Consider the following 17,820-nt stretch of genomic DNA (forward strand, 5'->3'; position numbering starts at 1 on the left):
CCGTGGAGGATGTTGTAGGCCAGTATTAGGTCCCCTCGCAGACGCCTAGCCTCAAGGGTCGGCAGGTTGAGTCGCTGGCATCTTTCCTCGTAGGACAATAGCCTGAGGCCGCGGACCATCCTCGTTGCAAGCCTCTGGACCCGCTCCAGATGCTGGATGTCCTTGGCGAGGTACGGTGATGCGGCTTGGATCCCATACTCGAGAATGGGCCTCACCAGGGAAACATACAACGGAAGGAAGATGTCTGCTGTGATGACGGCAAAGGACCGGAACATTAGGAACAGAACTCCGCGAGCTTTGTTGGCTGCTTGGATGCATTGGGCCGTTGGTTTGAACGTGTCGTCGACAATGATGCCCAGATCTTTGCACCGTTGAGTTCGTTCCAGTTCCAGGCGTCCCGGTTCAAAGTCAAGAGGTGAATCAGGAGGAGCCCCAATAGCCAGATGACTGCATTTCGTGATATTGAGCCGCAGGTCCCACAGGTTCGACCAACTCCACACATGATGAAGGCACCTACGCAGGTCCTCGTAGTCGCTCCGGGGAGCAACGAGCTTCACATCATCGGCGAAGAGGAGAACCCGCTGGGAGATGTGCTCTGGCAGGTCGTTTACAAACACCACGAACAGCAGTGGTCCAAGAACGGAGCCTTGGGGGACACCGCTGGGGGCGTTGTGAGTCTCTGAAAGTATGCCATTGACTTGTACTTGAAAGGTGCGGCCAGCCAAAAACGCATCAATCCACCTCACGACCGCTGGGTGAATCGCATACGCTTCCAACTTGCGGAGTAGCAAGCGATGGTTGACCGAGTCAAACGCCTTGGCGAAGTCCAGGAAGACCAGGTCGGCAATTTGTCGATCGTCCATTAATTGAGTGACCCATTCCTCCATCATCAGCAAGTTGGTGAGGCAGGATCTGTTGGACACGAATCCATGCTGACTATCGGAGATCGCCGCTGTGATCTGGAGATGGGCCATCATGGACGTTTTGATAATTGATTCTAACATTTTGCAGATTACTGAAGTGAGGGAGACCGGTCGGTAATTCAACGGGTCCTCTCGGTCTCCTTTCTTGTAGATAGGGCAGATGACGGCCCGTCTCCAGTCTTCGGGGACTTCACCTGATTGCAAGGACAGTGTGAAGAGATATGCGAGGGGAAGTGCTATGGTCGGAGCGAGTGCCTGGAGGACCCTCGGGTGAATACCATCCGGACCATGGCTTTTAGTGGCGTCCAGACACATCAAGGCTCGGTAGACTTCAGGAGGTGTAATGGCAACTGCAGGCATTGGGGGAACATCCCGAGCAAATGGGGGTGCTGGTCGCCCATCATCGGCTTTGTAAATGCCTGCGAACACCCTAGCAAAAAGAGAGCTTTGCCCCTCTGCATCCGTGACACCGACTCCATCAGCATCCCTGAGTTTAACCACTTGATTGTGCAGACGTTTGTTGGCTTGAACATGGGCGAAGAAGCGCTTGGGGTTTGCACGAGATGACTGCGCCAACCTCAGCTCATACTTGCTCCGCTCTTGCCTTTCAGTGAACACTGCCCTATTTCGTTGCTGCTTATAGGCCTCATATGCAGCTGCCGTGCCTCGTTCCTGGAATTCGCGCCAAGCAACGTCTCTGAGAGTCCGTTCCCGCTTCACCTTTTGCGTCGCCCAGGGTTTGTGCTTCTGGTGCCGTGGCATCGACAATGGTACTGAGCGCTCAGTCACCCGGAGTATGGATTGTTTGAACAATGCCCACAGCTCGCCGACTGAAGTGATCTCCATGAAGGAAGCCCAGTCAACAGCCTCGGAAGCCTCCTCCAGTGCGTGATGATTCAGGGTAGCAAACCTTCTCTTCGGAAGCATCACGCTCTGTAAGGCCGGAATTGTTGCGTGCCAGTTGAACTTGAGCACCGCATGGTCAGACATGGAGAGCGGCGGGAGGATGATGAGAGACGATACCGACGACGGGTAGCACGTGAGTACCAGGTCCAGAAGAGACGGGCGTTGGTTACTGCGGAAGCGTGTCGGAGCTGCAACATGCTGTGTTAAAAAGCAGTTATCAACTGTGTCGAGGAGTGCCTGGTCGAACCGGTCGGCTGATGAGCAGACGACATCGCTCCAGTCTATTGATGGTGCGTTGAAGTCGCCAACAATAAGGCAGTCCTGGTGTGATGAGACCGAGCGAATTGCACTGATTACGTGGTTGTCGTCTTCGGCGGTAGCTTGCGGAGATCGGTAGACTCCCAAGATAGGCAGACAGACTCCGCCCACAGTTACATTGCATCGCACAACCTCAAAGAAGTCGGTCTGTTGAGCAGCGGGAGGGAGAGGACAAAGGAAGGGCTTTAGTTCGCCCTTAGCATAGATGATAACTCCACCACCACGTCTGTCTCGCCTGTCGCACCGGAAGGGGATGTAGCCCATCAGGTTTATCTCAGCGTCGTGCACTTCAGAGCTTAGCCAAGTTTCAGTAATGACGATCAAATCAGGCTTGAGTCCTGATACAATACTGAAGAGGTCACTGAACTTGGCGATCAAACTGCACGCGTTGGTGTAGATGATGACTAGGGGTGGACCACCGCCATCCCTTGTTCCCTCACCGTCACCCAGTTGTTTTGAGTCTCTGTGGTCACCTTCAGTGGCGGGTGGATGTAGCTTGTCAGGGCTAGTTGGCCGTTGCGGATGCACAGACCTCTTTCGCCCTTCTGCCGCCTCGCTGCCAGCTCTGCTACAAGGTTGCGCCAACGAATCCTCTCCCTCAAAGAGTACTCCTTCCGAAAATCCAGTTCGAGATCAGGCCATTGGATTTTCTTGGCGCTTGTTAAGAAGGTCTCGACTTCAGATGGAGTGCCAAGAGTCATCTTTAATGGACGGGGGCGCGCGTCAGCAGAGGATGGTGGCTCGCGTCCAAGCCTCACCGATCTTCCGAGTGAGAGAGATGCCCCGGGTGCCAGTGTCTCCAGGACCGACTTGATACAATATATGGCCAACTCGCGATCTTTCATCGCGCTGCCCACAGCTGGGAGTTCGGGCGACTCGGGAACACCATAGATTATCACACTCCTCTCGCGTTCCGACACTGCCTCTTTACTGGATCTCACGAAAGCAGTTGAATTTGCAGGGGCTTGAGTTTCAGGCTCACAGCTTTGCCTACCGATGACATCACTGCCACCTGCGGTGTCTAGGCAGGCTGACACGTAGTCATCGTCATGATCTGGCGCCTCGCCAGCGCTAAACTCCGCGGCTGAAGATTGCTTCGGAGCCTGTTTGGTCTTTTTTGCCTTCCTTTTCTTTATTGGACTATGGCAATTTGCTGTCTGTTCCGCACCCGTGCAGGGGGCAACAGGCAGACTCTGCGTCGTGGCTATACAAACAGAGCTCGCGTTTGATATCTCATCCAGCCTGATGTGTATCTCTGAGATAGCTTGCTGCAGCTGGTCATACTTTTTCTGGAGATCTACAAAGCGATCCTCCCAGGGACTGCACTTACATGAGCAGGTAGGTGCAGCAGATGAACTTGGAGGTCTGTTCATTTTAGATCTTGTAGTCGCGGGCATTTGGAAGTTGAAAGGTCCGTTACGTAGGAGCGGAAAACTTTTGCTAACAAGCTAATGCTACCAAGCTCATGCACGCACAATCAACTCTAAAGCTGATTGTTGATCAGCAACTCTTGACACATCTCCTCCGAAGTTCCTGGAGCTGGCTGACATAATACAGAGTAGGGTTTAAATAGAAAAAACAGGAACTAATTCTAAATGACGCGCAACAGCAAGGCAGGAGGGACAAACAAGAGTAGGGAAATGAACATCAGAACACAGGGAGAAAGCAATGGAAAAAACAATAACAACCTATTCCTAACAATGTCTAAGAACAGTTGTGTACTAGTGAAGTGATAGTGAACTATTCTTACTTAGTTAAAATTTGCTAAAATTGTTTGTTAAAATATAATCATTCACAGTCCAAAACATTTTAGAAATGTTGATATGACTCTGGAAAGTGGGTAGCTATATAAACTGAGGATCTGTTGAAATCAACTCTGTGGGTGTCAATTTAACATTATTCATTTTGCTGTGTGGATTTTCTTCTGGTTTTTCTCCTGTTATCTTTCTTTTTACAAATTCGAGAAGTCATTCTCAACTATTCGACAAGGTAAACAATGAAATATCGATAACATAAATTCCTTACTATAACCGTCATAGACACTATACAGGGTAATGGCGGCCAAAGGTGGCATAATGGGCGTTGCATACATATCAATGAACCGGGACTCACACATTCACACGCACTTCAAAAGTAGATAAACATTACATTCTCTCTCACACGCTAAACAGTGTATATTGCAAACCAAAAACTCAACAGGCCTCTACAACAAGCAGCATACCTGGAAACAGGGAGAAATAATCACGATAGTGATTCGTTGTTGGTTCCTCAATCCAACTTTACTGATATGAGGAAGATCTCCCGCGCTGGTCAAGGTATGTGCATCAAGGCATCAACAATCGAATACCGATATACATCCAGTCAAAACTAGCGGCGACATTTTGAATATGTGATCGTTAACGGGGTGTAAATTAAAAATGTAAATTGTTAAACCAATCCTTTTTTCTTATCTGAACATTTTAACATGTCACACTCGCAATCAGATAAAAATACTTTTTTTTCCCCAAAATGCACTTTAGAATTGGTTATCCAAAGTACTTCCAGCGTTGTTTAATTCTAATTAATAAAAATAGTTAATCATTTACTGCGTTCATTAATGCAATTGTTTAAACCTTTATTAGCTATATCTACCATAATGCTTAGCCACAAAATAGCAATGGTTCACTAGCAATGTCCTCCATGGTTGATTCATTCATTCATTTTCTGAACCACATTATCCTAACTGGGGTCACAAGGGGTGCTGGAGCCTACCCAACTGACTTCGGGCCAGAGGCGGGGGACACCCTGAATTGGTGGCCAACCGATCGCAGGGCACAAGGAGAAGGACAATCATTCACTCTCACACCCATACCTAGGGGCAATTTAGAGTGGCCAATCAGCCTACCATGCATGTTTTTGGAATGTGGGAGGAAACCGGAGTACCCGGAGAAAACTCACGCAGGCGAACGTGCAAACTCCACACAGGTGGACCGACCTGGATTTGAACACAGGACACCAGAGCTGTAAGGCTGACGTGCTAACCAATCAAGCCGCCGGGCCGCCTCCATGGTTGATATTTTTGTAAACACTTCCACTTCAGAATTGTCTATAGAAAGTATTGTCAATGTTCCACTTTTATGATGAGTTCTAATACAAATTCATAAAAAAACACAGTTAATTAATTACTCTGTTTATTGAAAGCAAAATAATCAAAATGTCTAGTGGTGTCTCCATACATTTGTGACTAATTTCTTCAAACCGAAACTGGGGTATTACAGTAACTTAAAGTTGAGGGGATATATGAAGAGCTCAAATTGAAATCCTCTTGTTCTATAGCTTATTACAAATTTATATTATAATTATATTAAAAACACCTGGCATTTTGACTGTGGTGTTTAGATATCTTCAAACTGAATGTACAGTGAATCTTTTTTTCTTTTTTTTCACACAATGCTACATAACAATAAATCCTTAACAGGTATTCCATATCAGACAGTGGCAAAAATGAATTGCTGTCACAGGACATAGCAAATTATAGATAAAATATTTTTTCCAATATTGTGGTTAGAGTAACAGAATAGCCATGGGGAATCAGGACGTCACATTTATCAAAAAACTGTTTCCATTACTTATAACACTCCTTTTGAATTAAAAAAAAGTGTTTGACATGCGCGTAAACACAAACACGCACACACGCACGCACGCACACACACGCGCACACACACGCACGCACACACGCGCGCACACACACGCAAGCACACACGCGCGCACACACACGCAAGCACACAAACACAAACACGAACACGAATACGAACACAAACAAACACATATGAAGACCATCCGCGCTGACGCTAATGTGTGCGTCTCAGCTCACTGCATCCACACTAAGCCATCAACCAATTGATCAATAACATTCAAGGGCAATGAACAAGAGCGGAGGGTCGGGGGTTCTCTAATCATCGAGTTTTGCCCGTTGTGCCCGAAGTTTCCAGGTGAACGTAACGCTAACATTAATTTCAAACACATATGGTAAATTTGTTTACGTTATATATGTCATTTATTACTCTAAACGAGTACGGATTGCTGTCATAGCTAGCACATTCTGTGGCAGCATATCCACGATGCAGGCGATCATTATAACGATTTGGATAATAGCTTCGAGTCGCTTACTTTAACACGGCGTTGTCCCCTTGTCGCACTGTAATGCTGTTCTTAAAAACAGAATCATCGCTTCTGATCGGAACTCCAGCAGGCACAAATAATAACAATTTAAGTGCGAGGACGACGAGGCATTTCCCATTCACCTTCAAATAGTCACAAATCCCCATGTTTTTCTTGTCACTGCAACTTCCAGGGTAACTTAAATTATCTGCTTACTCCTTTTGGGGTGTTTGGACAGCGCAAATTCCACTCCGCATACAAGGAGGAAGATGCCTGCTAGAATTGGCGTCAGAGCTATTCTCTCTCTCCAAGTAAACGGGGTTGTTATGAAAAACCGCGAGTAGGCGAAGAGGAGGAGCTCGTCGGTGCAGATTCATTCGTTCATTTTCTGCTTTATCCTCACAAGGGTCGCGGGGGGTGCTGGAGCCTAACCCAGCTGAATTTGGGCCGCAGACGGTGGACTCCCTGAATCGGTGGTCAGCCGATCGCAGGGCACGAGGAGACGTACAACCATTCACACTCATAGCTAGGGGCAATTTAGAGTGTCCAACTAGCCTACCATGCATGTTTTTGGAATGTGGGAGGAAACCCGGGGGAGAGGATGCAAACTCCACACATTAGGATCGACCTGGATTTGAATCTAGGACCCTAGAACTGCGACCCGCTAACCACTCATCTGCCGAGCCGCCCAGAAAACAGAAGCTTTACCCTAGAAATGAACTCCACCGTGTTAGCTTCAAATTGGGATCAGCATCAAATGGATGGATGCATTCACAAAGATGCATCTGCAAAGGATAGCATCACTATGCGACTCTTTTTACCTGCCTGCGTGACAGTGTTGTCATTCAAGAAAACACTTCATTTCGTAAAGCTTCGTAAACTACTCTCCTCTGTAGCTTCTTATTTTTTGCTAAGAATTATTGCTCCCCACCTCCTTCTCTATCTAAAAAGCACTCCAGACACGCCTTACAAACCCTTTTCTTGCATTTTTTTAAATTATCATGTAGCACCTGAAGGTGTATGGTAGGTTACCTGCATCCATGGCGCTCACAACAATTTTTATCTGAATCAATTAAACCATTGCTTCTCAAAAGTACACCACAGTTTAAACAGGGGTCGGCAAAAAATAATTGGTTGAAAATTATTGCAATACATTTCCATAAATATATTTTAGTTGAGCTTTTGCGATATAAATATATTTATTTTTATACTGAAAAATTGTCATTTATTGGTCGCCGAACCAAAATTATTTGCAGTAATTTTCCTCAGCCATTCTCCGTAGCATGCGAGAAATTTGCAAATGCATGCGCGCAGAAAGACACGCAAGTCATGGACCTGCATGCCTACACGTACATTGCGACCATTTCTCCTTGTTTGTAACTTCATATAACTTTCACGGTCAAATCCTGTGAGTGTGTGCAGTCCACGCACACGCCAGCATGCGACATCTGCGTGATTGCAAAGCGGCTAATTATCGTGAGTCATGATTGTGAGTTTGTCTCACGTATCATTTCATCAAATGCTGTTTCGGAAGATCCCCCAAAGTTTTTTTTCTTTTATGAGCGAATTGATTTTATCTTGTAAATCCACAAATGCAAATCCAAAAAACACAATTTTCTTCTTGACTTGCGATGGAAACTTTGGAACTACAACCCTGAGCCCTTGGAGGCAGTATAGGAATCAGTTAATGGTTAGTGGGCAGACTATGGCTATTAGAATCTGATGTCGATTTTCAATTTTTTTACAGATTGTCAATGACGCAAAAGTGCTAAAAATGCAGTTTATCGCAAAAGAAGACTTTTTTTTTTAAGTTAGCGAGTTAAAGACCAATTTTCTTTTGTAAACCTGGAAAATATTTAATAGCGGGAGTTGAAATTTTCGGTACAAAAATTATTTTTTTCCAGCCCCTGCCCTCAGATCTTCATGGAGCCCCATAGAAATCGCCAATAAAGAAGTAGGCTTAGGTGTTGTAAAATTTGTTGTATAATTTTACTCCACTACATATATATTTTTTTTATTATTAAAATTGTGTTTTAAAATGTCCATACAGGGCGGCCCGGCGGTTGAGTGGTTAGCGTGTCGGCCTCACAGTGGTTCAGAAAATGAGATGAGATGAGAATTTCCATACATAATGTGTTGAGGTAGAACTTTTGCACCTCTTTGCGGATAAGACCGTTGACCTGTGAAGATGCAAAGATGACAACTCGAGCTTTCTTTGTTAACCTTTGCAAAGGGAGCCATCCAGCCGTCAGACCTCTGGGCCTCCGTGCTCCATGTTGAAACATCTGCCCTCTCTGCCGTTTGCAGGCTTTTTATTGAGCACACAAACATCACGTCTTCAGTTACAGTTGAACAGTTAATGTCAGATAGGGAGTTGTTTCAGTTAAAAGTTGTCAGGCAGTTGATCAGTTCATAAGGAGTTCTTTCGGCAGTCCAGCTTCAACCATCTCATATTCTCTACCCTGCAGTTGTCTGGTTCCGCCCATTTCTTCCACAGCAGCTTTACTCTTCAACCATGCCTTGGTCGTGTCCATAGCTGGCTCGTATACAGATGATCATTTAAGCAGGTTATAATATTCATTTAATTTCTGAACCGCTTATCCTAATTAGGGTCACAGGGGGTGCTGGAGCCTATCCCAGCTGACCCGGGCCAGAGGCGACGGACACCATGAATTGGTGGCCAGCCGATCGCTAAAATATCAAAGACAATTATTCTCACAATTGTGCATCGAATGTCACATTCAGAATGTTAACTGCTGAAAAGTCATTGCGGACAACAGAATGATTCTGTTGTCCGCAATGACTTTTCAGCAGTTGATTAAGCCAAATGGGTGGGGCTGTGGAACACACTTGCAACGCATTGGTGCTCCCAGTTTATAACGACAATGGTCAAAATCAGCTGATTGTCGGATGATTGGTTCTGTTTACCACTTTGTGTGCCCGACATTTCTTCCAAGCCCTCCTGCTTTGATATGGTTGTATTTCTCCTTGTGATTGTTTTGGTACTTTGCATTTCTTACTTTCCTTGCCGACTCGGTTGTGCTGGTTTTATGTTTTACCTTATTATTCCGCATATATAGTGTGACACATTAGTTTGTACTTTCCTGGCCATGAATGTCCTTTCTTTAGTTCACTCGCAAACTCGGTCGTGTTACTTTTGTTGTACTTTGTTTTACTCATGTTTTTTACGTGCTCCCTTTGTTAGATAAATATTATTGAGATTTCGATTCCCTGTGCCTGATTTTGTGTTTGGATCTAACTTTCAATGGCTTGCCATTTACGACATAGAAATTGACAGACAATAATAATTATTAATAATAATAATTAATAATGATAATAATAATAACAATAATAATATGAATAGTAATCGGACATAGGCTTTGTCATCATCATTGACTCGACAAAAGCCTAATTGTCATCATACCCAGCTGCGTATGACGAAATTGGTAGTGCTTCTCCACAAGGTGCGCTTTCCCGGCAAAAGGCCCAATAATATGAATACTAATAATAATAATAATAATAATTGTACGCTGCTTTTTTTCTTGGTCAAAGTAGTATAATGATGCAAGAGTAGAAAAATCTTGAAATGTGCTGTAAAATTTAAAAACAACATGTGAGCATGATGAATTGGATACAAAACAGAGATATTTCCAGTGCTGGAAAACTGCCCACAGGATTCAGAGTTCACTGTCCACTAATTCCTCATGTCAGATGGAATAGAAAAAAAGTGTAGTGGCAACTGTGCAGAATGGCTAATCAATACTATACGTATTTATGTCTAGTCTGGAGAAAGAAATACTAGTTTGCAAGCACAACACGGCTTCTTCCATCAGCAAATCGCTGTGATTTTCTTTCCACAGAAAAAAATGCCTTCAAACAGTTTCCAACCACTTTTACACAACCATTGCACTGGGATCACTTCATTCTATGCAAAAATTTAAGAACATTACTATTAGTCTTTTTTCGTCAATCATTTCTAATTTATGCTACAGTAAATGTGAGACCTAATGGGTAATATAGAAAGACAGAAAAGCCATGCATTGAGTGATCAACACCGCCCAGAAGATCATTGGCTGCTCTCTGCCCTCACTGGATGACATTGCCAGCCCTCGCTAACTCAGCAGAACATTGTTAGGGACCCATACCACCCTGGTCACAACCTGTTCCAGCTGCTGCCCTCTGGCAGACGCTAAAGGTCTCGCAAAGCACAGACAAATAGACTTAGGGACAGTTTTTTTCCCACAGGCATCAGGACTCTGAACTTGCGTTAGCACGACACACAATCCCTCTGTGCAATAACTTCGGGGTGTGCAATAACAATGTGCAATATCTTAGATTGTGCAATATTTTAGAATTTACCTTGCCAGGATGTGACTTTTTATAGGTGACTTGGCTGAGGCGGACATATTCTTTAAATAACTGGATTGCTTCTTACCTCAACTTTCCTGACAATGGTTTGTCCCACGTGTCTCGGGTTGTGCTGTTTCCAGCCTCTTGGAAAGCTCTCCTATCTTATCCAGTTCTTCCAAGTCATTATGGGAGGTAAACACATCATCAACATAAAAATCTTCCTCCAGGCTTCTACATTTCTCTTTTAGGTGAGTAAACATGGGCAGCTTTGCAGTCTCTCTCATGGCCATCTGTGCAATGCATCCTGCTGGCCCTTCGCCAATGTTGACTCTGGTGATGTAATGATCTTCAAGTTCACTGTCTTCATTGTCTCTCCAAAGAAATCTGTGTAGGTGCATTTCTGGTTCTTCCAACCACACTGATTTGTACAAATTCTTGATGTCTCAGAGTGCTGCATAGAGTCCTCTTCTGAATCTGAGTAGCACTGCTTGAATTGGATTGAGGACGTCTGGTCCTTTCAGTAGGCTATCGTTCATGCTAAGTCCCTTGAACTTCTGGCTACTGTTCCAGATGGGCGCACGGGTGTAGTGACGGAGTGGGGTTTGGCGCTACCAAATGGCTAATGTACCATACTGGCCCCTTCCAGTTGGTTATCGTTTCTTTGGCGAGTTTCCTTGCTGCTCCTCTCGCCACCATTTCATGGACTAGAGCTGCGTATGCCACTTTCCACTTTGGTTCTTTCTTGAGTTGTTTTTCTGTTCTCAGAAAGGTGGCTTCTACTCTGCTTGTGTTGTTGGGTAGAAAAAAAGGATCTTCAATCCATGGGTATTTTGTATCCGTGTGGTTTGCTGATGTGATCATCAGTGTGGACATAGCGTTCCATGGTGATGCCCAAATGATGCTCAAAGATCTCTGTATTTGTTGGGGACACAGGGACTGCCTGGGTTATTCCACAAGCCAAGTCTGCATCTTTTACTACGAAAGCCAGCTAATTTTTCCTGTACCTGATCCAGAGGTTGGACTGCACTATTTGCTCTACTTCGGTCATCTTGGCGTCGCAATCCTCTATGGTCTTCGCTAAATCCTCCTCTTGCTGCTTATCTAATGTCATCTTGCCATCTTTATTGTTACCTCCCAGTTTAGCTCGAAGGCCGAGTTCATAGTTGCTATTGGTGATATCTACTTCTCGTGCCAATGAACTGACTGCTTTTTACTCCTGTTGTAACACTTTTAGGTCTTTAGCCTTTTTACCTAGGTAGTTGGCCTGATTGATGAAGGCACTCTTTAACGAGGCCCTTTCTTGCTTCAGCAGCTCAATTGTTTTACCAGTGGCTTCTTCCGCCAAACTTGCAGTTGTTCTTTGCGATGACTGATTTGGCTTCGACTCAAGGCTTTTAATCCTTTGTCTTTGATGCCACAGTGGTTTTCAACTGTCAAGCTAGTTTGTAATTTCCTCAGTTTTTTGCCCCAACTTGAAAAAGGCCCCAGTCTTACTAATGCATGAACAACTCAAAGTCTTCCTCCATTTTTACAGTTTATTGTAGTTTAGTGTGATAGGAAGGTGATTAGGTTGAAAACCTTAAAAAGGGGGTAAAGAAAGACACACGCGACATTATCCTAAATTCAGCTACTTAGTAGACCAAAGTATTACTCTTGAGTTTAAAGTCACATCTTAAATTAACTACAGGCATGCGGTAAAATGTTTAAAGTGATAAAGTTAAAGGAAAACACAAAGAATACAACTTGTGGCTGAATGAAACAAAGTATTAATCGAGTGGAATTCAAGTAGTACTTAGTCCGTTTCCTACCAGTTGCGTATGACCGGAAACTGAAGGATGCCTTGCCAGCCTTTTGCTCTGTTTGTGATTCCTCTTTGAGCTTATATACTGTCTGTGACCACATGCAGGAAGTGTAGAAAGTTTCGCCTAATTGGTTTTTTTCTGCCCCCTGTCGGTCTGGAGGGGGGCAGGTGTGTCTTCCACTTAGTTGACTTGACAGGGCCCTACGACTGACTGTTAACCAGTCTAGAGTGTAGTCTGCCTTTTGCCCTAAGACAGCTGGGTTAGGCTCCAGCAACCCCCGCAACCCTTTCGAGGATGGGCGGTATGGAAGATGAATGAATAAAAAAATAAAATAAATTCATCATCCCTGGTCATCTCAGATTTCAATTTCACTATGGCGGATCCGGGTGTTTCCGTCTCTGATGGTTTTCTCACAGCCTCCATAGGCCTGGTCATTGCTGCTGAAACACAAATGTAAAATTTGTAAAAAGGGTCTTCTCCACCTGACCATGGACTTAGGAAAAATGTCAGACAAGGATCTTTTCCACAAGTTAATTTGTCAGTCTGAATAACGATTTGCAATCCCCCCCACCGTATGGGTTAATTTTATCAGAGGCCTGATGGCTTTTGCGCACGCGTGTGTCATCCAAGTTTGCCAATCTTGACCAGTTTCTGCAACAAGGCTTCCCCAATTTCTGCTTAGGGCTGTTGTGTACCACACATATTCTCTATAAAATCCACATGTATCCTTTGAAATGGAAGTCAAACATGCTCTGCAAAAATTATTTGTATACAGATTAAATCCATAAATTTTGTATGGCCGTTGTACCAAGGCTACCATCTCCCCTGTTGAGACATGGGATTTCCCATGACTCAAAATGGCAGCCCTCCTAAACAAGTCTTTTGTTTTTTTAAGCCCCAGTTTTGCCAAATTTCCCATTGCAGAGCAGATTATTTGTTTCTCCACGTTAAATTTCAAATGTGGAGTACTGCTGCTGCATTCTCATCAAAAATTTCATTTGGCGAAATTATTTTTCTTTCTTTTTGTTTTTGTCCTAATCTGCCATCGCCATCCCCGAAAGGCTTATTGGCGATTTCAGAAATCAATTTCAAATTCCCAAATCCTTTTCCACCTTGATATTTGATTCATAGATTATATCCTGGCGTACGGCATCACAGTGTGGTACGCTGGAAGCACGGCGGCAGACAAAAAGGCCATGCAGAAAGTGATTAACACTGCCCAGAGGATTGTCGGCTGCTCTCTGCCCTCACTGGAAGACATTGCCAGCCCTCGTTACCTCAGCAGAGCCAAGAACATCATAGGGGACCCTTACCACCCTGGTCACAATCTGTTCCAGCTGCTGCCCTCTGGCAGACGCTATAGGTCCCACAAAGCACGGACAAATAGGCTTAAGGACAGTTTTTTCCCCACATCCATCAGAAATCTAAACTCGCGGTAACATAACACACATTCCCTTCTGCGTAATATGAATAGATGTTTGGGTGGTGATCTGCCTCCTACTAGCTGACTGAAGTAAGGTAAGTGGAAGACAGTGAGAGGTAAGCGAGAGGTAAGCAACCTGTATCCACAACAGCAGAATGCCAAATTACAAGTCCGTAACTTACACTTATTTAGGTCTTTTGCCGTGTAAACGTAGCTTATGGAGAAGCACCATCAATTTCGTCACACGCAGTTTCTGCGTGTGATGACAAGTAGGCTTTTTGTGTTGTGATAATGACGACAGGGCCTATGTCCGATTATTATTATTATATCTTGGTGGCCAGCCAATCAAAAACACAAAAAGACAGACAATCATCCACGCTCACTCATAATCAGGGGAATTTAGTGTTCAACCAGTCTAGCATCCACAAATTTGGTTTGTTGAAGTAAAACTGGAGTACCCGGAGAAAACCCACGAATTCTCGAGGACACCAGGAATACTCCACACTCAGGAAGGTCTGGATCCACCCCACTTTCACTAGTAGATCCTCGGACGGCAACGTTGATGCGTTAATCACCAGTCTTTCAATTTGGGTCGTTCACCCATACATCAGAGACCCGTAAATTATCATCACAGGTGTAAACCACTATCCCCAGTGGGGCTTCTTGGTAGTTCACCCAATTTTGCTTCCCTATCAGCAATAATCATTCCAGAAGGAACTAGGTAATTCATTAATTCGCGCGTTTGCCCTGCCCCCGGATCGTGTGTGTACATGTTTTTCAACCTCGGCCCGCGGGCCATATACGGCCCGTTACAGATAACATTCATTTAGGAATAACAAGGGCATGTACTGCACCCTGCTTGACATATTTCTAAATACAAGTACGTACTACACTACAATGTGCTGCCAATTTTTTATATTTTTTATTTTATCCTTGCGTTTAAAGTAGTAGCCATTTGGACACGCAATGTAATTTATCAAAGCTGGGGATTGATGTCTGACACTGAGAAAAAAACAACACTAGAAGACTTGTGTGAAATTCTAAGTGCCTTGGACAGACTAGTGGACTAGAGGGCTTAGAGAACAATACCTGAAAATGCCATGGAACACACTTTTAATTCTAGTTTAATTTTAAATAATTTCCCATTATTTTAGGAAATATATATTCAAAATGATTTGCTGAGAACCTTAATTCAAAGATTAATCTCAACGTTTTCTATGCTGGTGTAAATTTTCTGGAGTAGGATTTCTGGATTTACAATTTCTTTACAGTAGTACTTACTGTTACTACTACTTTATTTTCTCTATTTCTTCTGTCACGTACTGTTCTGCGTGATCGCCAAATGGCTACTACTTTAAACGCAAGGATAAAATAAAAATATAAAAAATTGGCAGCACATTGTAGTGTAGTACGTACTTGTATTAAGAAATATGTCCAGCGGGGGGCAGTACATGCCCTGGTTATTCCTAAATGAATGTTATCTGTAACGGGCCGTATATGGCCCACAGGCTGAGGTTGAAAAACATGTACACTCATGATCCGGGGGCGGGGCGAGCGTTTCGGCGAAACGTCGGCTCAGCGAACTGTCCGTCGGCCAAACGTCCGTCGGTGAAACGTCTTTCGGCAAATCGTCCGGTCACGTGTCTCCCTTAATTGGATCAGTCTTCAACTGTCAAGAATCCAGGCACTCCGTCGAAAATGCAGCCCGCAAAGGGTTTTAGACGCCGTGCGCACGGTCTTTCCCAGATGTCAACCAGCAACGCCCGGATTCCTTTCGGTATGTTGACTCCCAAGCTTCAAAGGACCAAAATGATAGGTATATTAATAGTTATACTTTAATAAAAGGAAAGACAACGGAGCACATAATCCAGCGTTATCTTGCAAGTGAGAATCAATCCTGACTCGTCCTCGTCAGAGATCATTCTCAAGAAACGAATTCTCTCCTGGCCATTTAGTACATTAGAATAAAAACAATTAAGGTTATTGTTGGATTTATTATGGAATGTTTCTATATGTGTTGTAAGCATTTTTAATAAGTAATAAGGCTATAAATTAATTCATGGGACCATGGACACTTTTCCTCCCCATCGTCTCCTCAAGGCCACACAGCTCGAGGACACATTGTTTCGAGGGACGCTTTTCGGCAAAACACAACCTGTGTTTGGACGGAACTCTGGCAGCAGATGCGATAATCGCACTATTGTTTGAAAATACGGCTGCTTTGTTTACCTTATAATACTGCTTGGTTTACTTTAGAATGCTTTGTTTACCTTATAATGAAAATATTATGCAATTCCTCACAGCATTGTTTGGGTGCCAGTTCAAACTTTTATGCTTACTTCTGCAATTCTTACACATTTTTTTTTCTAACCATCTAGGTGTTATTGTACCGTCTAAGACAATTGTTGTGATTACATAACATGTTTTCCATGTGTCGCGATTAAATACAATGATTCAGTTACTGCAATTCAGAATGCCTTGTGGATTAAGACGACGTCACAAGGTACCTCCTTGCAAGTTGTAACCAGTTATGTTGAAAGATGTCTTCCAATTTTCATTAAATATTACTGGCCACCATCAGCTTTTGGATTCGAACATCCAAATTTAGTAGGAGCCTGCTCCTTGCCCACATTAGTATTAGCAACTTCGATCATGGGATATTGCTCAATAAACACATCACTCATTGGCGGCGCCCCAGGCTGGGGAGATAGCGTTTTCTCCCCATGTCCCCCACGGGCCCTCCCGACCTGGTCATATTTGTCGGAGGGGGCCCTCCTTTTTAACAACAACAACATACTTCTTCCCCACCGGGCTAGCCGTCCTCTTTTCTGTGGAATAACACAGCCTCTGTGTTTCCAGTCCCACCGTTATCTACTGATTTAACCCATGTATCATAAACCAATAATAGGTATCATTATATCCCTCCTGCTCCATTTTGTTAAGATTTCCCCCATGCTTAGCACGTATTTTATCCTGCAGTATCAATATCTTATGCATATTAAGCTGGCCAGCAAATCCATATTTATTTATCCATAAGTTTAGGTGTTTAACCCTTGTAGCGCTTTGATTTTCAACAATCCAATCTGTACACGGCAGACGCATCTTTGGATCATCGTCAATAGCCGTTTTACTGTTTGCACCACCCATTTTTTGGAGTGGATTTGTGTGCCCCCGTAGTACCTTTTTTTCTTTAACAACTACGCACACACAACCAATGTCGACCACCACATTTTTATAGACCCCACCGTGTCTACCTGCTAGTGACTAGTATCCGCAGGGTTTTAAAATCGCCATCCCCAGGATGCGAGCCTTACTTCTCAAAATAAGGCCTTCGCGTGTGATGCCCTTCACGCACTCGGAACCCGTCGACAATATGCAGCCATCACACGCGGACTCGGCAGAAATGTCGAAAGATGCTTACCAAGAGGATAGTCGTCAACCGATTAGAAAACAGGCGCTGCTGAGAAATAGTCCGGCCTGGAAAAGGGATTCTCGCCGTGCACGGTCACTCCAGATATTAAACTGCAGCGTCTGGATTCCTTATCGATGTGTTGACACCGGCTACTCGAAGGACCAAATGTTGGAATAATGATTCAAACCTTTTAAATCATTATTAGTAATATTTAATTAAAAAAGGAAAAACATCTTTCAACAAACTCTGCCTACAACTTGCAAGGAAAATGCCATGTGACGCCGTCTTAGTCCCCAGTGCATTCTGACGAGCGGAATACTCTTCGTTCCATTTAGCGGCACATAACCAAAACATTCAAAGGTAATCTGATTTAAACAATTGCATACGCAAAAACAACTGTCTCTGCATGAAGGTTATAAAAACACGGTTGAGGTGTATCCAGTACTCAGTCCTCGGAGCAAGAACTCAGTGTATTGTTTTATGTCTCTGTGTACTTGTATCTCTCGCTGATCCCAGCTGTCCTGGAGAGCGACCTTGGCGTAAGCG

The 17,820-nt window shown here is 44.1% G+C and overlaps 1 protein-coding gene across 7 annotated transcripts in view; it reads right to left on the reverse strand.

Moving 5' to 3' along the window:
* opcml (opioid binding protein/cell adhesion molecule-like) overlaps positions 1-6,708 on the reverse strand; it is a 141,483-nt gene extending 134,775 nt beyond the window's left edge. For 4 of the 7 annotated variants that reach the window (XR_013298039.1, XR_013298038.1, XR_013298036.1 and 1 more), the window contains exon 1: positions 6,297-6,706. Coding sequence is in view for 4 of the 7 variants with exons in the window: in XM_077591756.1 (XP_077447882.1) it covers positions 6,297-6,454 (158 nt within the window). In the remaining 3 variants the exon portion in view is untranslated. Of the gene's footprint in view, positions 1-6,296 lie in introns of all 7 variants that reach the window. The other 3 variants (XM_077591754.1, XM_077591755.1, XM_077591753.1) reach the window with 2 other exon arrangements.
* Positions 6,709-17,820: the final 11,112 nt, after the last annotated feature.

Source organism: Stigmatopora argus, chromosome 22 (assembly GCF_051989625.1).
Source record: "Stigmatopora argus isolate UIUO_Sarg chromosome 22, RoL_Sarg_1.0, whole genome shotgun sequence".
Taxonomy (NCBI): Eukaryota; Metazoa; Chordata; class Actinopteri; order Syngnathiformes; family Syngnathidae; genus Stigmatopora; species Stigmatopora argus.